The sequence below is a fragment of the Monodelphis domestica genome, chromosome 8, assembly GCF_027887165.1.
Source record: "Monodelphis domestica isolate mMonDom1 chromosome 8, mMonDom1.pri, whole genome shotgun sequence".
Classification (NCBI taxonomy): Eukaryota; Metazoa; Chordata; class Mammalia; order Didelphimorphia; family Didelphidae; genus Monodelphis; species Monodelphis domestica.
In genome coordinates this window covers 260,150,119-260,175,925 of record NC_077234.1, presented here as the reverse complement: position 1 = coordinate 260,175,925, position 25,807 = coordinate 260,150,119, and the positions used below count along the sequence as shown (strand labels likewise).

The following is a 25,807-nucleotide window of genomic DNA, read 5'->3' as shown; positions in this document are numbered from 1 at the left end:
TTGAGTTTCCTTTTTAAGGAAATCATATCTCCCCTCCATGGCTTATATTTTAATGTAGAGGGCTGGGAAAATAGGATACAAATAATTTTAATACAAAAAAGAACAGAGTAGGAGGGAGGGATAGCATGGTACATGGAAAGAATCCCAGCCCTGCATTCTGAGTACATAGGTTAAAACACCACATTTCAGTGTAGCTTCCTGTGCCAAAGTCACTTAAACTTTCTGTGCCTCCATGGTAATGTCTGTAAAATGGCAGAGTAGATGCCCTTTGAGGGGCCATCTAGCTCCAGATCTCTGGTCCTATTATCGTGAGAGTATGAGGAGAAGTATTGAGTTCAGAGGAAGAAAAGATCATTTCCCACCTCAGCAAACAGGAAATGTCGCTCGGTGTTTCCCAGTTGCGGTTGTGATGTCAGCAAAGACCCAGAGGTAGGAATGTGGAGAATGCATGAAGTGGGGAGTACAATTCGGCTGCAGGGTAAGGGCTGAGGATAGGACAACACTAAGTACTACATCAAGCACGTTGTCTGCGGGGTGGGCACGCACATCGATATATTGAACCACGCTGTCCAATAGGGAGCCAAAGTGAACTAATCTACATCTGATCCCTTACAGAATCTGGAGCAACAATCAGTAAACCTTATGATTTCAATGAGCTGCCTGGACCGCCGTCCAAACCTCAGGTCACTGATGTCAGTAAGAACAGCGTCACCTTGTCCTGGCAACCAGGCAGCCCTGGAAGCCTGCCAGCTAGTGCATATATCATTGAGGCCTTCAGGTACGGGGACAGTCTTACTCTTAATGTCTTCTTTCTTTCATTTTGAGTGCCAGGAAGTACAGCATACATTGAAGGAGTTTTAAATGGTACTCCATGGAAAGTGAAAACTTGTCAGGCTCCTTCAGGGACCTGATTGCTGATGACATGAAGTCAAAGACAAGGCTTTGCTCTTGTTTTCATTAACAAATTTTTCCTAACTAGCAAATGGAAATGAGCCTTTGTCTGTGACTTCAGGTCAGCCAGGCTTCAGCTGATGGCACATCGACACCATCGCTCCTTCATTCCTTATCCTGATCATTATTGTGTCTACACAGCACTACAACCAGCTGATCAGAATAGCCGAAGCTCTGGCACTTTCGAAGCTATGTGTGGAACACACATAGAACATGTAATGCATACATACATGCATGCCTATATACATATGTGCGTGTACATGTGTATATGTTGTGCATTATGAGAATACAATGGGATCTCTTTTCTCCTAAGTAGATAGTAAACTGATTATAATATTTGAAATATTTATATTCAAAGCATATTTGTAGAATGCCCAAGAAAAAACTGTAAGAACTGGAATGAAATCCTTTAAAATAGCATATATGCTTTGGGGAACAGATAAACCCATTTAAGGTCTCCAAATTTATATCTGTCGATATGTAAACAGATAGAAATTGATCTGGTGGTCTTCTAAGACAAACTCGAAAATAACATTTTTATTTTCTTATTTCTATGCATTTATCTTTTGGATGATGAAATATTGTAAAAAGCAAGGGGGATGAAACTTTCATTTGAGAAAGTTTGTTGAATATAGCATTGTTTCTCTATTTCTTTAGCTTAAATGCTTCTGAAAATAGTCAGGACTTTGGATCACTTTAATATTTTAATGTGCCAGATGAAAAGTAAACAGCTGACAGATTTCTTTTTAGAGATTGTATTCTTTTCTCACCCTTAATGGAAGAACCTTAAAGTGTTGAAATGACATTTGTGACTCAGTTGCAAGCTTTTTCATCATTCAGAGTGATCACAGTATAATATATGATGTAAAGTTTTAATAAGAATGTAAGCATAGAAAGCAATATTTACTCCACGCTCCCTTTCTTCTCTTACAGATGTGTAGTTTTAGAAGGCTCTGTTGTAATGTTGCATGTGGATTTGAGGCAAAGAGAACACATCTTGTAACAGGAAAATGTGTTGGCATAATTTACTCTGTAGTCCATTTATTCTCTCTACAGGTTAATTCTTTCCAAGGTATATCTGTATATTATGTGTATATATACATATAAGCACACACACATATTTGCATATATTTCAAAGGACCATAGTTCTTGTTCCAGTTTGATGTTGTGATTCTTGCTCACCCTCCATCCCCACCTCCTTTCCTTTTACAGGTGTTCATGTAGTGGCTGCAGTGCATTAGCAACATCTGTCCCATCTCTTGGGCTGAGTTTGATTTGTTGTGCATGGCACTCTTGTTCGGCGGGCTCCGCTTTGTTGTGGAATTCTCTGAATTCATCAGACTTTTATTTACTGAGCTGAAAACTCCAACTGTTTTGTGTCTTATTGTTTGTGCCATTTTGTTTTAATTTTCAACCATTAAAACTTTGTCATTGTAATCCAGCCACATTCTGTGTGCCTTCTCTCTACCTCCGTGCTTGAAATAGAAATGTTCCATCTCATTTCAGCCAATCAGTGAGCAATAGCTGGCAAACTGTGGCGAACCATGTAAAGACGACGCTGTACACTGTAAGAGGACTGCGGCCCAACACCATATACTTGTTCATGGTGAGGGCTATCAACACTCAGGGTCTCAGTGACCCCAGCCCCATGTCGGACCCTGTGCGCACACAAGGTAACCTTGGAAATGAACGTTGCTTGGGGGGTTGGGGAACACATTTAATGTCATTTATGCAGAAATTAGGTAAATGTGCATCATGGAAAATGAGCACCTCATTATTACTCTTAAAATGTATTCATTAGATTGGCTCCATGATTAAGAAACAACCTGTTCATGATGACAAGGCATTTTGCCTCAGTTTCATAGGTTCAGTTTCATCTAGTTCCATTTTATGTTCTTTGGCCAGGATTCCATAGGAAAAAGAAAAGCTAGAGATGAAGACGTTAGGAGAGGAAGAGCTCATTATATCCCTTCTACCGCTCATTTGCATGTGATGACAGGAAAGGAATTGTTTGTCCCCCCATTTGCCCAGATAATGAATGGAAAGATTTATGAAGAACTTGCTAATTGTGCTACATACGGGAGAATCAAATGCCAAAATGGATTAAGTTCCTCCCATGGTGGAGACTGTACAGAAAAGGGATGGTTCATTTTTTCTGGAAAGTTACAGGGAATAGACACCCCTCCCATGTGAAAAGACAGGTTGAGAACAAAATTATACCGGTTGTGCCCACAGATATCAGCCCGCCAGCCCAAGGCGTAGACCACAGACAGGTCCAGAAGGAGCTGGGGGATGTTGCCGTGCGTCTTCATAACCCCGTGGTGTTGACTCCCACCACAGTCCAAGTCACGTGGACGGTAAGTGATGGGTAACTGCTAAAATCATTCTGCTTGGCTCGTGCCATTTGTCCTAACTTGAACATGGGGCCCACATTACAGGCTCTCTCAAAGGAGTTGGAGGAGAGCCGCCGAGCTGTTGGTGTTGACGGAAAGGCGGTTATTCTGAATTCTGGCTAGAGAACATCTTTTAGGGCTTAGAGGGGTAGCAGAGAAGCTCCATGGCACAAAAGGTAACCAAATGTCTGTCCCTTCGTTCTGGTGGAAAGTCCAAGTGCTTCTCCAACACGAGGACACGGTAACATTCGGGTTGAGTCGGTGACGGCGTCAGCAGGATTCTGGGCTTTTCCTGCTTGGAGAAGCCTCTCCCGATGCAATGGGGGAAGAAGGACTTGTGTGGCTATTGGAGGGGACGATAATAGAATGTCAGACCAGAATCTTATCAGCAATTTGAGTAGAAGGAATCTTTGTCTGTAATGGTAGCTTTATTGGTTTGTTGGAGAAACAGGAAGGTGAGGGCCGGCCTCTGGAAGTCTCTGATGGCTGAGGCAGAGTGTTGGCTTCCTCAGGCTCCTCTGCTCCTCGGGGAGGTTCTAGTCATTCGGAACAGTGTTGCCCAGTATGCCGTGTGGATGAGGGGAATGAGCAGAGTCATTTTCTGAAGAACATTCAGAAAGAACATTCTGAAGAACCTCTATACACGCAGTGCTGGGAGGCCATCCATCGGCATTTACACCTTCCACAGATTCGCTACATGGGCAATGACTGGCCCCGGAGTGGAACAGAAACGGACACATGGACTGCAGTGTATGAATGAGCACTACCACCAGCTTTTCCCTGAAGCTAATGGCCCTCTTTCAGTTATTCTGCACCAAAAAGCTCAGCACAGGAGAGTTCCTGAAGAATGAAAGATAAGAGCAGAACAAGAGGAATAGGGAGAAGCAGAGTGCCCTGAAGGTACAGTGGATAGAGCACAGTTCTGATGTCAGGAAGATCATTTTCCTCATTTTAAATTTGACTCACTGTGTGGCCTCAGGCAAGTCCCTGGACTCTGTTTGACTTGTAAAATAAGCCTGAGAAGCAAAGGGCAAACCACTGCAGTGTCTTTGTCAAGGAAGATTGTAGAGCCCTGTAAGAAAGGAGCTGAAAACATTGTATTAGAGAAATGGATAACCCCAAAGCAAAGCAGGCCAAGGATGGGCTGGGATTTTGTGGAAGTCAGCGGCAGTCCGTGCTCAACTATAGCTACACAATTTTGAGACATCTGGAAAAACAAACCATCCCCAGTAGGTAGGATTGACAATGGAGGGTCTCTGGAAGACGACCCCAGAAAGGTTCTGAAAGAAGAGAGACGGTTTGGTCTGTAGCCCTGCAGGATGTATCGATTTCAGTCGACATTTGGATGTCTTCACTTCCCATCATTCCTTGGCTTTGGCCTTCTAAATCTACTACATTTCTTAAAAAGGTGATCAGCTTCAATGTCTTTATTCAGAATCCCAAGCTACGGTGAAGGAAAATGTTCTCACACACTAATTAACCTTGATCCTGAAATGAAACCATCACACACTTTAGAATATGAGAGAACTGACATCAAGTGCAGTGCATAGTTAGGAACTTGAAGTTACAACTTTGAGCTCTTGTGTCTAATTCATACCCATTTTGCTGTTGTTATTCTCATTTATAGTAATAATTCTGGCTATTATTCTATGTTAAGGTTCAAACTGATGTATATATACATATATATATGTGTGTGTGTGTGTGTGTGTGTGTGTGTGCATGTGTGTTGTGTTGAACAGGCCATCTAATTTTCCATTTTTAAAATTAGTTTAATGTAGAAATTAAGGCCATGATGGGAAGCTAAAAAGTAGCAGAGCTTTAAACATGTTGTGACAGTATAGGGATGAGAGCATGCAAAAAGTCAATGCAAAATACAACACATAGTGCTGGTAAGGTCCTCGGCCTCTCCTTCCATACACATTTGTGAGTTGTAGGGAATATGACACTCACAAACATTCCTGGAAAATGCTGGCCAAAAGGGAATTTATAATCACCTTCCAGACAAAATCCCTATTTCTGGATGACTTTTATTGACAAAAAGAATGCAGAAATTTAACTTTCTTCAGATTAGAAAGGAAATTAGGAAAAAAAAAAGAATGAGGTACGAAAGAAGTGCATTTGGAACACCAGGTACAGAGCTCAGTTGTATTCCCTCCTCCCCCCAAAAAACTATGTATCCTGGAAGATCTGAGCAAAGAACTCTCTTTGGACTTTGACTTGGGAAAACTGTTTTGATTTCAGGGAAAGATTAGAAACTTGGAATCTCTTTTTAAAATCTCAATGAAAAGACTGTCCATTTGAAGGGAATTTCTAGATTCATCTCCTAGATTTTACATCTATTTTTCTTGGACTTTCCACCTTGGCTTTCTGCAGGAATGAAGGAAAAACTGTCCCACTAGCTGAGAAATTATAGCTGGACGACGATCTACAGAGATACATCTATGACTGGAACCCCAGGAGTGATCTCTTTCCTTTCAATGATTATTGATGCCTGACAGCAAGTAGATCATGTGGTGTAATTACTCTTAAAAAGCTGGCGTTTCTTCTAATATAAATGTTCCTGAATACACAGTTTTAAACCACAGCCAATCCCTGACAACAGGCAGAACCTAAAGACTGCCAACCTACCTAAATCCATTCTTCCAATCAACTACATGATCTGCTACATCCTGCAGAAGAGGATGTTCAGAGGTTTTCCTTTTTCTTCTTTGGGAGATAACTTCTTTTGTTCCCTTCAGGACCCCGTTCAGGGCCGTGGCCCTTGGTCACCATTATGCTACGCTTTAAGAAGGAGGGAGGACAGTAAAGTGGTCAGAGCAGCCTGTTGAGATTCACCAAGTCTGTAAAGCATTGAATTAAGGAAACTCAAAGATGGCTAGAAGCAATTTAGCCTGATTTACAGACTGCCTTCATCTGGAAACAGCTGCTTAATGTTCTCAAGGACACAGCTTGCTCCTTCCAGCTATTATCGTGAATTATGATTCTCTTTCAATGCGCAAATTCCCTTACAGTGAACGTGGAGAAGTTTCCAAAGTCGTGGCATATGTGGCCCGGCTGTTAACAGTGACAATTACTCGGCGGTTACACATGTGACTGTTTCCTTGTTTTAATGTCAAAGCTCGTGTGTGTCATATGCCTTCTATGCTATACATAGGCTAATGCACAGTGAATTAAGGATACCAGATGGCTGATCTGATGAACGCTTGAAAATGCATCCATCCCTTCGTCCAGGGATCTTCGGTTCTTGCCCTGCCCTCCAGGAGGCGTAGCACTCGCTTTAGAAAATCTCTGCCAAGAGGCCAAAGGAAACCATACTTGTGAAGGCCCACAGAACCCCCAGACATCTCAACACGAACGGATCCCAAATGGATTTCTCTGAACTTGTCGCCATGGAGTCCTGAAGTCTCAAATTGAAATATTTTAAGCTAAGTTTGGGTTAAAAGTTTATTTTATTTTTCAAAGTTTCCAATTGTTGGTATTTATGATTGTATTTTCTTATAATCATTGGCATGCCAGGGCTAAAGAAAGTAACACGAAGAAGGCAAACGAGGAAATCTTCCAGCCACCATCTGGAGAAATGCAAGAGTTATGCTAATCTGAAAAAGGATCCACATAGAGATGAATCCTGTCTCTCTTCTGGATGTCTCTTCTTTTCTCGTCTGGGAGTGCAAACACACACACACAAACTCGCTAGAATTAAATGAGAAACTTGTAGGTAAACAGCTGACCACAAAAGATTTCTTCATCCATAGCAGAGGTTGCACCAAGTACACTACAAGGATGCATTTGCAGCTTGAAAGCAGATCATTGTCCCTAAGTTCATCAAAGACTTGCTTGAGTTTAAGTGACTTATCCAAAGTCCCACGAGGCAGGTATTGGGGACTGTTCTGGGATCACTTAAAACCCAGGTGAAATTTTCTTGGTCACGATCATATTGCAACAACGATCTCTGGTAGCCAAGCTGGAGCCTAGCCTCAATTCACAGAAGTACATTTTTCAGTGAGGAGATTGTCCCATTCTATTGGTTCTGCCTGGATCAGACCACATTTGGAGTCGATAAAAGGAAATGAGAGCTTATCCAGATTCATGTCATCAATGGGGAAAACACCACTCAAAGGTCCCTTGAAAGAACTGATGTCTCATTTGCAGAAAAGAAGGCTGAGGAGGAGAATCGTAGCACATGTTAAATACAGAAAGGGAGGAAGAGAGAGAGGGAGGGAGGGAGGGAGGACTTTATTAAGGGCTCACTGGATTGTGCTGAGCACTGAAGGTACACATAGGATAACCAGGACAGTCGCTGCTCTCACAGAGTTTCATTCTGATAGGGAAAGACGATAGAAAAAGGAGAAATAGCATAATGTAGAGACAACCAGGAGTGGCTAAAAGACTCTAAGCTGAGAAAGCACAGGTGAAATTAAATCTCTATTTGAACTCATGCCTTTCTGACTCTTAGCCCTAACATTCTCTCGATGGTGCCACCCAGGTGGCTCTGGGTAAGGTCAGGTCATGTAAGAGAACATCTGAGTAGATGACGTGAGGTTAAAAGTCGTCTGTATTCTGGAGATTTTATTAAAAGGAAATAAGGAAGAATAAACTTTGTCATATAATTACTTCCAATGTAATGAGACTCCCTGCCTCCATCACAGGGAATGCGGAGCCAAACAGAAGCTTCATCCTCATGCCTGTGCACTTTAGTTGGAGGTTAGTGCACAGGTGACCAGTAGTGCCCTCAAAGAAGCACCACAACTGAACGATGTCACCAGAAATTGTAGGCTACCTGGGATATCCGACTTCCCTGATTTACGTGGATTTAGAACTGGAGGAGGCCTTCCTGTTCCACCATTTCATCCTAGCAGGAAGGCAACTGAGGCATAGAACTGGGCTCAGTGTTTTCCCCAGCTCGCTCAGGCAAATGAAAAGTCCTTGTGAGACGCCCTGTTTCTGAACTGTCATCTGATACCAAGCCCATTGTTCTTTCCATGGGATATTCCTTCCACCAGAATACAATCGGGCTTTTTCCTTTCTTCCTCAAACTAGACTGACACGATTTACCATTACTGCACATGACATAAATACTCCAGACAGGACTGACTTCCCTCTAATGCCATTTTCTGTACTTTCAGGTTGATCGTCAGCCCCAGTTTATCCAAGGCTACCGGATCTTTTACCGCCAGACATCAGGACCCCAGGCTCCATCCACGTGGCAAAATTTAGATGTCAAAGTGTCTACAGAACGCAGCGCTGTTTTAGGTCACCTGAAAAAAGGAGCAACTTATGAAATTAAAGTTCGTCCATATTTTAATGAATTTCAAGGAATGGACAGTGAATCCAAATCAGCCCACACAACTGAGGAAGGTCAGCACTGACGTTTCTTATACGATCTAGCTAAGATCACAGTAAAACCCGGGTTTGTTTTTGCAATTGTTTTAGTCCTCTACACTTTAGATTATGATCTTTAAAGGGAGAAAATGCTGATCTCAAACAATTGATGAATGTCACTTTTCCCATTTACTTTGGAAAGTGAAGACAAGGGTACTCCAATAATACACTGTGAAAACTACTCAGCAAAGGGGCGTTTTCATGAAGTCTGAAGTTTTCTTGTTCTTAGAGATTAAACTTTTGTAAAAAGTTGGTCAAGCTGAAGGTATTTAGCTGCAATTTGATATTAACCTTTTCCCCCAATGAACAATTTTTCCACATCTGTTCTAAATAGACTTTTGTCCTGTTCATTTAATTCATTCCATGTTGAGGGGCCTTGAAGAAGAATGTTATCCCCAATACCTCATGTGATGCTATCTCTGTATTCCTAATCTTCTAGAAAGAATATTCTCCACTTCTCTCCTATCTGCCCTTGATTCCACCTCCTGCAATATGACTTCTAGCCTTATCATTCTACTGAAACTCTTTTCTCCAAATATACCCTAAGATCTTAATTGTCCAACCCAGTGAACTTTTATCACCTGTCCTTATTGACTGCTTTATATAGCATTTAAATCTGTTGACAGTGAAATGAGCCCTATTTTTCTTTATGATGTTAAGGACTGTTCTTTGTGTTCTCCTAACTGATGTTTCTCATTCACCTTGCTAACTATGGGCATCTAGTAAGATTCTGTCCTCAACAATTTGGAACTATGCACAAAGGGCTTTAAAAGACTGCCCATTCGTTGATCCCACAATACCCTTGCTGGGCTTGTACCCCAAAGAGATAATAAGGAAAAAGACTTGCACAAAAATATTCATAGCTGCAGTCTTTGTGGTGGCAAAAAAATTGGAAAATGAGGGGATGCCCTTCAACTGGGGAATGGCTGAACAAATTGTGGTATCTGTTGGTGATGGGATAACACATGCATACACATGTATATAACATATCTCTATATATGTGAAAGTGTACCTCAAAGGCAGAAGGTCTGGATCTGGTTGGCTGAGTGATTCCTGGGCATGTTGTGCTGAAAAGAATAATGAACTGGAGGGATTCCATGTGAACTGGAAAGACCTCCAGAAGTTGATTCAGAGTGAGAGGAGCAGAACCAAGAGAACATTGTACACAGAGACGGATACACTGTGGCACAATTGAATGTAACTGACTCTGCTACTCGTAACAATGCAAGGATCCAGGACAATACAGAGAGACAGTATGAGAAAGAATGTATCCACCTCCAGAGGAAGAACTGTGGGACCAGAACTAGGAGAACATTGTACACAGAGATGGATACACTGTGACACAATCGAATGTAACTGACTTCTCTACTAGCAGCAATGAAATGACCCAGGACAATTCTGAGGGACTTATGAGAAAGAACAGTATCCACATCCAGAGGAAGAACTGTGGGAGCAGAAACACAAAAGAAAAACATATGATTGGTCTTAAGATTTGATGGGTATATGATTGGGGAATTTGACTTTAAATGATCACTCCATCACAAATAATAATAATATGGAATTGCTTGTCAACTCAGGGAGAGGGAAAAAATATGAATCATGTAATCATAAGAAAATATTCTAAATAAGTAAATTTGAAAAACTCTGTCCTCAAACACCTTCTGTACTTTCCTTAGAATCAGACTTTAGTAGTTTCAGTTATTACTTCTATGCAAATCACTCACTAATCTGTTATCTATAGTCTCAAGATCACCACTGAACTCTAACCACAGTTAAATAATTTATTAAAAATCATGTTATTTTGTCAAAGCCTCAAATTACTTATGTTAAAAAAGCTCATCTTGACATCAAAACCTACACTGTCTTTTAGTGTTCCCATTTTTTCCTTTTTTATTATCATACAAAACACATTTCCATAATGATCACTGTTATAAGAACACCCTCATATAACCAACCACCCCCACCCCCAAATAAAAGCGAGGATACTGATTTCAAAGAGCCCTCTAACAGTTCATTTTCTGGAGGTGGTTAGCATTCCTTGTCATAAGTCAGTCCGGATTGTCCCACTTCACTGCACTGCTGAGAGTAGCCAAGTTTTCGCAGATAATCATTGTCCAGTATTGCTGTTATTGGGTACAGGGCTCTCCCAGTTCTACTTAGTTCACTCTGCATTAGTTCCCACCATCTTTCCAGCTTTTTCTGAAATCATCTTGCTTATCATTCCTTTTAGCCCAATAATATTCCATTACCAACATTTACTACTCAACCATTCCCCAAATTATGGCTATCCCTCAATTGCCAATTTTTTAACACAAAAGAGCAGCTATAAAAACTTTTGTACAAGTTGGTCCTTTCCCCTTTTTTATTATCTCTTTGGGAGACAGACCCAGTAGTGACATTTGTATTAGAATGATAATAGAGAGGGGAATTTGTGAAAGATAATAAGGGAAACCAAGAGATGTTATTCCAGGAAGTAATTGAAGGAAGGAAGCTGATTGCTGAGCCCCTCCTTTACTTCCTGTTCTTCCTCACTAAGTAACCTAATGAAGAATCTCTCAGAGATAGTAAGTCAGCTCCTCCCTCTAATAACAAAACCCTTCAAACTAATTTCTTTAGTTAAAGGGTCTATTTATTCTCTTGGGGGGGGGGGTAGGAAATAAGGAGAAGACCGGAAAGGAGGAAAGGGGTTTCCCTATTTCTGAATTGTACCACTTGTTGAAGTCTTTGATATAAGTCTCTTCAAAAGGAATGAAATTTCTTCCCCTGAGGGAAGATGGCAGTAACCCTGCCAGGGTCTTTTCTGGGCAAGACTATCTTTTTCTTCAGCTCAAAGTAGAAGTAGAAAGGTAATGGCCAGAGAGAAGATGAAGTGGGGTGTCCTCAGACCTCTCTCAACAGAAGAAGTGAAACCAGGATAGCTGGAGTCCAACGGACTTCTCTTTCAAGCTTCCATGGAATTCTCTCTCTCCTCCCCTGACGATCTGGGGTCCATGTGTTCTTGAGCTCTTCTTGCTTTGCATATCATTTCTTCAGTCTCTGCCCAATTCCTCCATCGCACATTACTGCATCATAGAGTATGCACAGTTTTATAACCCTTTGGGAATAGTTCCAAATTGTCCTACAGAATGGTTGGATCACAACTCCACCAGCAATACATTAGTGTGCCAAATTTACTATCCAACATTTACCACTTTCTTTTACTTCAGTATTGTTTTAATTTGCATTTTTCTAATCAAGAGTTATTTAGAATATTTTTATATGATTATTGACAGTTTTGATTTCTTAATCTAAAAATTGCTTATTCATATTCTTGGAACAGTTGTCAGTGGGGGAAAGGCTTTTATTCTAATTAATTTGACTTATTTCTGTATAAATTTAAGAAATTAGATGTTCATCAGGGTTTTTAAAAATTATTGATTTGTTTAGAATATTTTTCCATGGTTATATGATTCATGATTTTCCCACCCCTCTTTCATCCCCACTCCTGGAGTTGATAAGCAATCCACAGGGTTATACATGTATCATCATTCAAAACCTATTTACATATTATTCATGTTTGAAATAGAGTGACCTTTTGATGCCAATACTTCAATCATAACCCCATTGAACCACATGATCAAACATATTTTTTCTTTTGCATTTCTACTCCCTCAGTTCTTTTTCTAGATATGGATAACATTCTTTCTCCTAAGTTAATCTTTGTTGATCTGGATCATTGTGTTGCAGCTAGTAGAAAAGTCCATTACATTCTATTGTATCAGTCTCTGTGTACAATATTCTCCAGATTCTGCTCCTTTTACTCTGCATCTATTCTTGGAGGTTATTCCAGTTGACATAGACATCCCCCAGTTCATCATTTCTTTGAATTAGTATCTTATCACCATCAGATACCAAAATTTGTACAGCCATTTCCCAACTGATGGGCATGCCCTCATTTTCCATTTTTTTTTTTGCCACAATACAGCCAGGCTATAAATATTTTTGTACAAGGATTTTTCCTTCTATGTCTTTGGAGTCTGAACCCAGCAGTAGTATGGCTTTATCAATGGGCAGGTAATCTTTTAAATCCCTTTGGGCATAATTCCAAATTGCCCTCCAGAATGGTTGAATGAATTCACAACTCCATCAGCAGTATATTGTGCCCCAATTTTGCCACATCCCCTCCAGCATTTATGACTTTCCTTTGCTGACATATTGGCCAGTCTGCTAGGTATAAGATGGTACCTCAGAGTTGTTTTAATTTGCATTTCTCTAATAAGGTAGGATTTAGAACACTTTTCCATATGCTTATTGATAGTTTTGATTTCTTCATCTGAGAACTGCCTATTCATATCCTTTGACCATTTGTCATTTGGGGAAAGGGAGGATTTTTTTGTAAATTGACTTAGTTTCTTATATATTTGGGAAATTAAACATTTGTCAGAGAGTTTTGTTATAAAAATCTTCTACCAGTTTGTTACTTTCTTTCTAATTTTGGTTGCATTGGTTTTGTTTGTACAAAGTCTTTTTAATTTGATATACTCAGTCATTCCTTTTACATTTTCCAATGTTCTCTATCTCTTGCTTGGTCCCAAATTCCTTTCTTTCCCACAGATCTGACAGGTATACTATTCTATGTTCGCCTAATTTATTTATGATTTCACTCTTTATCTTTAAGTCATTTAACCATTTTGAATTTATTTTGGTATAGGATATAGGATGTTGATCTAAAACTAATTTTTCCAATACAATTTCCTAATAATCCTAGCAGTTTTTGTAAAATAGTGAGTTCTTGACCAAAAGCTGGGGTTTTTTTGTTTATTGAATACTAGCTTGCTGAGGTCATTTACACCTAGTCTATTCCATTGATCTACCCCTCTGTCTCTTAGCCAGTACCATATTGTTTTGATGACCACTGCTTTAGTTCAATATCTGGTACTGCTAGGATCCCCATCCTTCAAATTATTTCTCATTATTTCCCTTGAAATTTCCCTTGATCTTTTATTCTTCCAGATGAACATTATTATAATTTGTTCTAATTGTGCAAAAAAAATTGGTAGCTTGATTTATTATTTTGGGTAGCATTGTAATTTTTATTATATTAGCTCATCCTACAAATGAACAATTAATCTTTTTCTAATTATTTAGATATAGATTTAATTGTCTGAAAAGTGTTTTATAGTTGTGTGCATATTATCTAGAGTTATTTTAATTGATTTTTTCTTTCTAGTACTACTGCTGAGTTTTGTTGGAAATATATAGAAATGCTGATGATTTATGTGGGTTTATCTTGTACCCTGAAACTTTGCTAAAGTTGCTGATTATTTCCACTAGCCTTTTAGTTGATTTTCTGGGATTCTTTAAGTAGACCATCATATCATTTGTAATGAGTGATAGTTTAGTTTATTTTTCTCCTTGCCTACTTTAATCCCTTCAATTTATTTTTCTTCTCTAATTGCTATCTAGTGTTTCTTGAAGAATATTAAATAATAGAGGTGATCTGGAAAGGCTTTTAATTTTTCCCCATTACAAATGTTACTTGCAGATGGTTTATATGTGTATGTGTGTGTGTGTGTGTGTGTGTGTGTGTGTGTGTGTATACTGTTTATTATTTTGAGGAATGGCCCTTCTATTCCTGTAGTTTCTAATGTTTTGAATAGGAATGGGTGCTGTATTTTGTCAAAATTGTTTTTGCATCTATTGAGATATACATGTGATTTCTGTTGTTTTGATTATTTATATGGTCAATTATGTAGATGCCCTTCCTAATTTTAAACCATCCTTCCATTCTTTGTATAAATCCCACCTGATCATAGTGAATAATCCTTGTGATAACTTGCTGGACTCTTTTTGCTAGTATTCTATTTAGGATTTTTGCATCTATGTTCATTAAGGACATTGGTCTTTCTCAGTTTTTGGTCTGCCTGGCTTTGGGATAGTATCATATTTGTATCTTAAAAGGAATTTGGTAAAACTCTTTCTTTGCTTATTTTGTCAAATAATTTGCAAAGGATTGGGATTAGTTGTTCTTTAAATGTTTAAATAAAATTTACTTGTGAATCCATCTGGCCCTGAGGATTTTTTACTCAGGAATTTCTTTGCAGTTTGTTTCCCACCTAATAGTGTTTAGATTAGGTTTTTTGGACAAGAGCTTTTAAAATTTAATATTATCAGAATTATTCATTTTGCATCTTATCTCTATCTCCCTATCTCTTATTTGGCTAAATTTCCCCCTTTTCCAACGATCTGCCAATTAAACCATTCTGTGTTCCCAGAATTTAGTTATATCACTCTTTATATCTAAATCCATTTTGACCTTATTTTGGTATAGAAATATGAGATATTGGCCTATACCAAACTTCTGCCATACTTTTTTCCAGTTTTCCCAGCAATTTTTGTCAAAGAGTGAGTTCTATTTCAAAATCTGGAATATCTGGTATTCTCAAAAACTAGATTGATAAGGTTATTTACTCCTGTACATTATATATGTAATCTGCTCCACTGATCTGCCATTCTATTTCTTAGTACAAAATGTTTTGATGATTGTTGCTTTATAGTACAATTTGAGATTTGTTATTGTTAAACCTCCTTCCTTCATCCCTCCTTACCCCCATGATTGCTACTCTTGCTTTTTTTTTTTACTTTAGATGATGTACAGTAAATTCTCTTCCAGCCTTGTACCTTTACTCTGTGTGTCAAACTGCCTTAAATGAGTTTCTTGTAAACAATATTTAGTAGAATTCTGGTTTTTAATCTGTTCTGCTATCTGCTTCTGTTCATGGTTTATGAATACCAACTATTTATTCTTCTCCGTCTTATTTTTCCCTTTTGATCCTCCTCTTTTTCCTTTCACTTCCTTCCCCCTCACCAATGTTTTTTTTATCACTCCCCCCCCTCCTATTACCAGCTCTTTCCCTTGTCTTATTCCCCTCATACTTCTCTATAGGGTAAGAAAGGATTATATACTCCAAGAAATATGGGTGTTATTCCCTATCTGAGCCAGTTACAATGAGAGTAAAGTTTAAGTGAATAAAATTGCCCATCACCACCCTCATCATCCCCCTCCACTATTATATTTGTATGCCTTTTATGCAATACAATTACCCCCATTCCACTTCTCCTTTCCCTTTTCTATTAGCAAAATTCTCTTTTTTACCCCTTGATTTTTTTTGCATATCACATTATCCTAATCAGCTTACTTCCCCACCATCTGACTTAGTAAGCTCCTTCTAACTGCTCTAATACTAATACAATTTTTAAAGAATTACAAGTTTCTTCTTTCCTTATTGATTCCCTTAAATTTTCTCTTCCTTATTTTCCTTTTTAGACTTCTTTTAGGTCTTGTGTTTTGACTTCAAATTTTCTGTTTAGGTCTTCTCTTTTCTTTAGGAATATTTTGAAATCTTCTCTTTTATGGAATGAACATTTTTTCCATGGGAAAAAATACATTCAGTTTTGCTGCATAATTGACTCTGGATTGTAAACCTAGATAGATGTTTCAACATCCTGAATATGATGTTCCATGCTCCCCAATCCTTTAATGTGGAAGCAACTCAGTCCTGTGTGATCATGATTGTAATTCCATGAATTATTTCTTTCTGACTGTTTCAAGTCTTTTCTCCTTGGTCTGGGGGCTCTTGAATTTAGCTATTTTTCCCTGGAGGTTGTCTTTTGAGGATTTATTTCTAGAATTGATCTGTGGATTCTTTTGATGTTTATTTTATTCTCTTATTTAAGAATATCAGAGCATTTTTCTTTGATAATTTCTTGTATTAAGATGTCCAGGCTTTTTTTTATCATGGCTTTCCAGGTAGTCCAAATAATTCCTAAGTTGTTCATGTTTTCTTGTTTTTTCTTTTTCTTTTGTTTTATTCTTTCTTGATATCTCATGAAGTCATTAGCTTCTAGTTGCCCAATTCTAATGTTTAAGGATTGATTTTCTTCCATTAGCTTTTGCACCTCCTTTTTCATTTTGCCCATTTTTTCTCTTCCTCATTTTTCCTCTGCCCTTCTTCATTGATTTTTGGAATCCTATTTAAGCTCTTCCAGAATCTGAGTCCAATTCATGTTTTTCCTTTGGACTTTGTGTGTGTTTGTTTTGCTTTGACTGTCCCCTTCTGTGTTTGTTCCTTGTTCTTTGTCTCCATAAAAATTCGTTATGATTAGGTAATTTTTTAAATGTTTGCTTGTTTTCCCATTTTTTAAAGGTAGGCTATTCTCATATTCTCCAATTAGTTTAGAGACCTTTTTCTAGGAAATTTTGAGAAACTAGGTTTATTCGTCAGCTAGCAATAAACTCTTCTCAGCAATCAAAGACAAATTCACTCAGCATCCTGAGTTATTAAATACAACTTTGGAAGATCATGATTCAACCTTCCCCAAGACATATCTAATTGGTGGGCATCTAATAATTTTGAGTCCCTGATTCCTTCTTGATAATGGTGAAAGGACCATGCCAGATCACAGGATTATAATATGCTCACTGATAGAGATGAAGAAATTATATTAAGCCTGACTAAGAGGAACTCCCCCCCCCCCACCCATAACATGTTTGGCCAGAACTAGTTTTTGTTTAATTATTCCAATTTTAGAAGTTGATTTAGGGCAAAGAACATAAGATAAATTCCTAGGTCTGTCAAGACAAAGAAATGAGAAAAAGGCTTGAAAAATCCATAGTAGAGTCATACTAGAAATTCAATTATTTGCTATTCAAAACCAATCTTCCTAGGTAGTACCAGGAAAGTACCCACTTTACATATTGTCATCTCTTGATTTCATCCTTATCTAGTAAAACACTTCCTGGAAATAGCTTTTATGGAAATTCTTGCTTACTGAGGCTTCACTGGTAATTGATTCACCTGTAGTGTCCAGATTCAGAGATTTACCTGCAATATGTAGATTCAGAGGTAACAGTAATCTCTTACATCATGTCCACATATTGTTCCTGAAAAGACATAGGTGTTTGAGGAGATTTGTGTCATTTTAATTTCCCACTCTATCATTTTTAATTGTTTGATTCTCTGAAGAACTGCAGTGCCTCTCCATTCGACATGTACTATCGGATAGTTTGCATCCATTTGCATTTTCATATCTGTAGAGTTAGCTCATCAGTGTCATGAAGAAGTTCCTTTTGGGGGCAGTTCATGGCTCAGTGGATAGAGAGCCAAGCCTGAAGATAGGAAGTCCTGTTTTCAAATTTGACTATAGATATTCCTAGCTGTATGACCCCTGGAAAAGTCATTTTACCCAGGTTGCCTAGGCCTTACCACTCCTCTGCCTCAGAACCAATACTTACTATTGATTCTCAGAAAGAGAGTAAAAGTGTATTTAAAAAGAAGATGAAGAAAAAGAAGTTCCTATAGTAATTTGAGGCTTGTTTCAAATAATAGAACTGTGTTCACAAATAGGAGCTCCTAGAAATTCTCACCATCTTTAGGAAATCCAGCTTCGGTTTGTAAAGTGTCAATTATCCACCATGACAGTGAGCATAAACGATCTCTTTTATACCTTGTTTGATAATGATACAGAGATATTGATCAGTGATGGGTTATTGATTCATACTCATATCTGCTTGCTAAAATACGACTAAGGGTTGGTCATTTTTCTCCTTCTCCAACACTACAAAGAGGCCAGATCGATGTACAGTCCAGTCCACAGAGGAAAGGCCCCAAAGCTTATGAATGAATTCCAAGGACGTTCATCCTTAACATGCTCACTCAGCGCCCCTCCCCCATTTTTCTTTCTATGTGCTCGTGCTCCCAGTGCCAGCAGAAGCTAACTCAGTATCATACGCAAGTATCCATCATGGAATTCCTGCTTCTGCTACAGAGATTCTTCATCTTCTCTCCATCCCTCAAAGAGCAGCAGGCGTCTAATACGTTGAGCTATATGCTGCCCTTCTCCTGTGTCCTGACCCTCGAGGTTAAGGACCTTCAACGACACAGAGATACCCCTCAGAAGAGCAACAGTCATTTATTCAACTCAGCTGGGAGAAGTAAAGGAGACTCCAGTGAAGAAAGGCACAGGGCCAACCTTAGTGACTGCGCTAGGCTTGAAGCAGGAGGACTGAAACCTAGCTGGAGCCAGTCCTGTGTCCCTGAACATCTTACAGTCCAAGTACTGTAACTGGGGAGGCCTATATCTCCCCACATAAGGAGATCTAGTAACTAGGCAGCCTAGCCTGCAGGGAAACGCTCACTTCAAAAGGAGGAGGGGCCAGAGAGGAAGTAACAGGAAACCCCCCAAAACCAGAAACTACTGAGTTCTAAGGGGAAAAGTCTCACGAAAAAGCCAGGAAACCCAGAAAAGAATTTGCAGTGGGGTTGTGAAAGCCAGAAGGAAGAATGGGTAATAAATCTTAAATAGGAATATAAAGTTCCTTTAATAAATATTGTAAGAAAAAGGAGAGTAAAGCAATATCTGAGGAAATAAAGAATCTGATGGACCACAGCAAGCACATAACTGTAACAAATTCCAGAAGGCCGTAACAGAGAAATTAAAATCTACAAAAGAAGAAATTCCTTTTGATCAAATTAGATTTGTATTAATGATACAAGGATGGCCAATATTAGGAAAGTAATTAACATAACTATATTAAAATAGAAATATTCTAAACTATGCAAATGTATAAAGATATGCAAAAATACCCTCAGATATATAAAGAACTAATTGATGCAAAACCACAAAAATGGAAAGCATAAACAAAGATATTTCAACATCTACATAAAACCAAATATTATCATTATAAGCAATATAGAAATGGCAAAAGCTATCAAAGAACTAAAGATGCCATTTTCCTCATTGTTATTTGACCTAATTCAAGAAATGTCTATAGTCATAATAAAACCAGAAAAAATCAAATGCATAAAGATCGTCAAGGAGATGCAAAACAATCTACATTTGCTGATGACATGGCGATTTGTTTAGAAAATACTAGATAAGAAGCAAAGAAAATAGATTCAGTAACAGCAGTAACTGAATACAAAAGAAACCCACAACAATAGAAAGCATTTCTATATCAGAATAACAAAACCTAGGAGAAAACAATAGAAAAGCCATGTAAAAAAGAAACAAGCAATACATGTATTGTGTATCATGCAGACTATGCTGTGCCCTTCCACTTGAAAGCTACATCTGTTCGATTGTATTCCTTCCTCACTGAGGTTATGCAGTACTTTTAAGAGGATTAGGGAGTTTTCTAGGATTTCTGCAAATAGCTCCACATCCCACTAACTGTATTCCCTCCATTTCCATTAGCTGATTGTGAAGACTGGATTTAATTGTAACAAAGAAGGTACTTAGCTCTTCCCTGATTGTGAAGATTTAAATTATAATTCATGTCTATTTTTAGATTTTAATCCCCATTAGGGTAAATACCCTACTTAAGAGTTAAGTATGGAAACCTGCCTATTTTTGGATTCAATCCCCATAGGTGTAAACATGAACAAGGTACTTAAAAGTTAAGTATGAAGATCTGCCATTTAGATCTAATCACCAAAAGTGCAAATATCCCACTTAATCATGAAGTGGGAGGTCTGTGACCCACATGTGTGATAGTGAGTAATGAATCAGAATTGACTAACTGCCTTCTGGGCAGTCCTAGAGCAGAGAACCAGCTGTGATTGGTAGGTGTGAAATTAGGGGAAGTGACACAAGAGAGAGAGAGTGCTGCACAGAGATGGTGATTCTTAGAGTGGAGTTCAACTTGGATTTCCACTTCTGCTGAAATTCAGCTCGGCATGCTTTCGAGTTGAGGCTGGTGAAGGGGGGGGCAGAAGGATCTGCTGACTGGACTGACGCGTGGTGAGTGAAAAAGCTGACTCCTAACAGCTGATTCTCTCTGAAGAGACCGGCCTCAGGAAAGACCTATCCTCTCGAGAAACTGCCCAGTTCGTTGGCTTTGCTGAGGTTGATTGAAACTAATTCTCCCTGCCCGGAGGGGCTGGGAGTAAATTACTTAGTGCTCAGGCTAGATATCTTACCTAATTCTCTCTCTGATTTCTTGCCTGACTCTTTCTACATTTGGTAAATAAATTGTAAATAAATCTCTTTGGAATTAATTAAATTCCTGGTGACCAAACTCTTAAGTAACCAAGTCCAACCCTTTAAAAATTAACCCCTTTTCCCTCTTACATGATAATCATATTGCCTTTGACAAAGAAGTATTTGCTTCAAAAGTATAATTACCAAATACACAAGCATCTCCCCCCTACACTTGGGAGGCAACCGCTGCCCTCCTGTCTCACCTCAGTCTTTGGGGAAGGGAAAAGAAGCTCAGTCCCCATAGAGCCGAGTCTCCTAGTTCAAAGCCCATTATGGGCTCTTTTCTCTGGATTTCCATACCACTTTGGCTGGCTGCAGCATCCCACCTGAATTCCAGGCTCCAAGGTCAGACCCTGGCTCAGACTCCCTGACCTCATACACATTGCCACTGCCACCCCAAACTGAGGGCCAAGAGCAACAGAAGCAACCACTCTCAACCCAATTGCTGAGAAGCCAGGGTAAAGCAGAGCACGACAGGAGAGCAGAAGAGTAGGCACAGCATATAAGAGGAAAGAGTGTAGCACAATCTCATCACTTTCAATGCTGCAAACAGCGTATCAAAGGAACCGCCACCTAGGTGACAGAGGACACAGTGGGCTTTGTGTTAGGCAAACTGGGCATGTGCCAAAGACGTCTCAAGTTTCTGTTAGATCTGGATGTGCCCTGAAAAGCTGGAGACTCCATCGTGCGCAGGTATATACTGTTGCCCTCAATTTCTTTTCTGCCTGGTATAATTTGTCATTGTGGGAGGATCTCATTAGATTGTGAGCTCCATGAGGGCAGGAAAAGTCTAGCACAGTGCCGGCCACTTAATAAATGTTTAATGACTGGCTCTGGCTACATAACACTGCCTATAGTGTCAGACTGTTTGAGCGTGTTTATTGGTTTTGCTAAACTGACCTCCAGCCATTTTGTTCTTTGTTACAAATGTTGGCTATCTGAGCGATGAGGATTAGAAACACACTTTGAGAAAATAGGTGAGAAAACAAAGGATAAGCAAAGAAAATTATATTTTAAAAGAAATAAAGATGGCAATTTGCTTTAATGATCAAAAGCTTTTTATAAAGATAATAGCAATACATTTGGATCACATATTCTAAACATCGTTTAGTCAGTTTGTGACTAAAAATGTGCTTTTCCGGGAATATGGTTTTTTAAAACCTTTACCTATTCCTTTATTTTCATCCAGGATATTCTCAATATGTGTGCTGCTCATTTTCCTAAAGATTTCATACGATTGAAAAAGAAGATTTTAAAGTGTTTATTGCTGTCCTCTTCTTGACTGCCCTTTGGGAATAATTCTTAAAGTGCCTTTGCTTAATAATAATAATTAAAAACAACTAGAGGGCCAGCTACTTGGATATAGAAGATCCTGGGTTCAAATGTGGCCTCAGACATTTCCTAGCTGTTGTGACCCTGGGCAGGTCATTGCCTCATCATCTCCCTGTTACCTCTCTTCTGCCTTGAAACAAACATTCAATATTGTTAGAAGGTAATGGCTTAAAAACAAACAGAAGACGAATGGAATGTTCATTGGGTTTAAAAGCTGGATTCAGAGATAGGAGGAGGATGCCTGGAACATGGACTAAGCAGGCCGCTCTCTTCCTTTCTAGTTTACTTATACAGTATACTAAGGAGCAACATTTCCTTTTCATAGTGCATGAAGCTTCACAGCCTGCCAAGTAAATTCCTAATTTAATGGCAACTTGATTTTATTCAATCCATTTCTACTGAGTGAATCTTTTTGAAACTTCCTCCTTCCTTCCCTCTCTCTCTATGTAATATGCATTATATAAGATGCATACGATACAAGGTCATATCTGATCTCTCTCTCTGTAGAGTAATAGAGTTTTTAACTACCTTCACCAAAGCAATGCTGGCAGTCAAAAATGTTTCCTTCCTATTATTTATTCACCTAAAATCCCTGAATATGACAGATGGGAAGATATTGCCTCTATGTCATTTTGATATAAAATAAAATGATTTCTTTTCATATTATTTATTATGTAAATGATGGAAAATAAAATGTCATCATTTTTATCGGATGCAATACATTTTTTTCATCAAACATTTCAAAAGATTTTTTAAAGGAATTTAGTGGCGGACAGATTTCCGGACCATTGCTCTCTTCATAGTGGATCCAATGCGTGTAAGTGTGACAGACTCTTTTGAGCAGCCCATCTTATTTAAGAATCAGATTCTAAACATCTGGAAATGCAAATAAAATAAATATTTCAGGACTGCCATGTTAACCTTCTTAAACTCTTGATTCCTTTGCCTTCAAGGAGAAGGAAGCTTACTGTGGTAGGTTTGGGAGAGAGGAGAGCAATGGTCCGATTCTCTAGATCAAATTTAATCTGGAGCCTACTCCAAAAACCATTTCTCATTGGTTGGACCTCCCTCGAACAGGCGTTTTCTAGGCATCTCTCCCCTCTTTTGCCTTGTCGAAGTAGGAAAGAGAGTTCAGGAGGGTCATAGCTGGAGAAGACGAGTAGCGACTTGGGGTCCTCCACACTCCTAGAAGGAGGCGGGAACACCACCGTGAATGATCGCTCAGAGGCACACGCGGGTTTCTCTACAAGCAAGCTTCAAGGGAAATAAGGAAAACCTTTTAAATGTGTTTGGGGCGTATTTAATAACTGCAGGATGCCAGCCAAGTGCTTGGATTCCCCCATGGGACCAGATTACTGAGAGGGATTCCCAAAGAGGGGAAAGAAGAACAACGGAGTTGTGTGAGCGACCCTATTGTGCCAGTGACTGCATGGTCAGAACCGTGGAGGAACATTCCATCATACCATATTTTTCAGCTATTTGGGCTGTAGACTCGTGCTAGACAGGAGAGTCATAAAGACGCTCTCCCGAGGAGTACACTGTGTGCCTTTACTGTCACAAAGACCTCCTTACGGTCCGTGAAACTTTCTGCCTTGTTTTTAATTGTCAGAGTGGCTTGTAGAGCACTTGCAGGTGACCAAGGAAGAGCATTTGCCAAGTTTGGGGCTTCTTCCTGTCCTCCTTCCTCAACCATAACTCAGACTCAACACTAAATATATGCCGCACAGAGTTTGTTTCTCTGTCGTAGGCATAGCCTGAACCCTTAAGTGTGCAGCAAACTCTGTCATTTTCAGCATTTTCTGAATATGGGAGCCAGAAGGACACTTTTCCGTAAAGTTTGAGCACACCTTCCTTACATAGGTGTCTCGGTCAGATCCCCCTCTAAATCGCCATTCTTATTGCATGAAGGTGGCCGTCTCTGTCTCTCTCTGCCTCTCTCTCTCTCTGTCTCTCTGTCTCTCTCTGTCTCTCTCTCTCTCTCTCTCTCTCTCTCTCTCTCTCTCTGTCTTTCTGTCTCTGTCTCTGTCTGTCTTTCTGTCTCTGTCTCTCTCTGTCTCTGTCTTTCTGTCTCTGTCTCTCTCTGTCTCTGTCTGTCTGTCTGTCTCTTTCTCTCTCTGTGTGTCTCTGTCTGTCTCTGTCTCTGTCTCTCTGTCTCTCTCTGTCTCTCTCTCTGTTTTTCTGTCTCTGTCTCTCTCTGTCTCTCTGTCTGTCTCTCTGTCTCTGTCTCTGTCTGTCTGTCTGTCTGTCTCTTTCTCTCTCTGTGTATCTCTGTCTGTCTCTGTCTCTGTCTGTCTCTCTGTCTCTCTCTGTCTCTCTCTGTTTTTCTGTCTCTGTCTCTCTCTGTCTCTCTGTCTGTCTCTCTGTCTCTGTCTCTGTCTGTCTGTCTGTCTGTCTCTCCAACCAGGGAAAAACTGATCAGCAAGCTTTTCCCGCAGAAGCAGTAAAATACGAATGTCTAATGAGGCTCTGAATTGGTGGAAAACACCTTTCCCAAACGTTTCTCTTACCATTAGTCAGTGTCCACTGCATTAGAGGGACATTTTCCCAAATGGCTATTGCTGAACCGCATCCACGTACATACTCCGGAGTACTAAGACTTGGAGCAGACCATCTTCCGTTAACTCGTTTAAGCAACAGCAATGTTCTGGCGGCTGGATTTGTGATATGGGCTTGTTTTCTCTCTCTCTCTGTAGCTCCCAGTGCGCCGCCTCAGTCTGTCACCGTGCTGACGATTGGAAGCCACAACAACACGAGTATCAGCGTTTCCTGGGACCCTCCTCCTCCAGACCACCAAAATGGAGTTATCCAGGAATATAAGGTTGGTTCCAAGAATAAAACAGTCACTGGATACTGTAAAGAAATTATGCAGTTTGGAACCTGGGCCATTTCCCTACAAAATACCCCGAAAGTTCCTATTTGATTCATTCTCAAACCATCCTGGTGGGATAGAACAGAGAAAGCAGATAGTCCAGATAAAAGGAACAAAAATATTGCCCCAAATTATATACGGTAAAGCTGGAACTAGAGGACACCCCAACCCCATGTGGGTACATATCAAGTGTTAATTTAAAAAAGCAGATGCTTAATTCAGCTTTGCTTGGAAGAAGGGACGACTGGCTGACGTCCCAACGAATTGCTTTGATTTTTGGAGAAAGTTTGGGCTCCGGGTTTGTGCCTTTGACGTTTGATATAAAGAAGATGTCTAATTGGTAAGAATAAAATCGTGACTGTGCCCTGATTAGAGCAGAACAAAACGAGGGATCCAAATAATACTAATACTGGTGACATTGGAAACCTGATGCATAAATAATTATGAAGTGCAACAATATGCCTACTACAAGTCACTGAAGAGAATTAAAGACTCCAGAGAATTAAGAACCGGTCAGGGAAAGAGGCACAGACACTGGCATTTGGAAACCCGAGCCCGGCCCTTTTCCGTTGGGCTTTGCTGCTGGTCGCTATTGCCCCAGCCTTTTCTAGGTTACTATCTCCAAGGCACTCAGGGCCTGAGACTGAACCCCGGGACCTCGATGTACATCCAGCTTCACCCCACGCTGCCTCTGCCTCGATTCTAAGAGCTTCTGGGCTTGTTTTCTTCTTTGGAGAGACCGCGTAGATTTTGGCAGTCGGTCCTGCTACTTTTTTCTAAAATCACAATTTCCCCCAAACACATTTCTGCTCCTCTAGTTTGGGCATCCACTTCAGACCCCGTGTACGGAGAAGTTCTGGGA

At 39.6% G+C, this 25,807-nt stretch overlaps 1 protein-coding gene across 16 annotated transcripts in view; it reads left to right on the top strand.

Moving 5' to 3' along the window:
• The window catches only part of ROBO2 (roundabout guidance receptor 2), a 608,856-nt gene that overhangs the window by 482,340 nt on the left and 100,709 nt on the right, over positions 1-25,807 (top strand). For all 16 annotated transcript variants that reach the window (XM_056807276.1, XM_056807277.1, XM_056807269.1 and 13 more), the window contains 5 exons: positions 616-778; positions 2,458-2,624; positions 3,187-3,308; positions 8,468-8,699; positions 24,770-24,894. In XM_056807276.1, the coding sequence (XP_056663254.1) occupies positions 616-778; positions 2,458-2,624; positions 3,187-3,308; positions 8,468-8,699; positions 24,770-24,894 (809 nt within the window). The remainder of the gene's footprint in view (positions 1-615; positions 779-2,457; positions 2,625-3,186; positions 3,309-8,467; positions 8,700-24,769; positions 24,895-25,807) is intronic.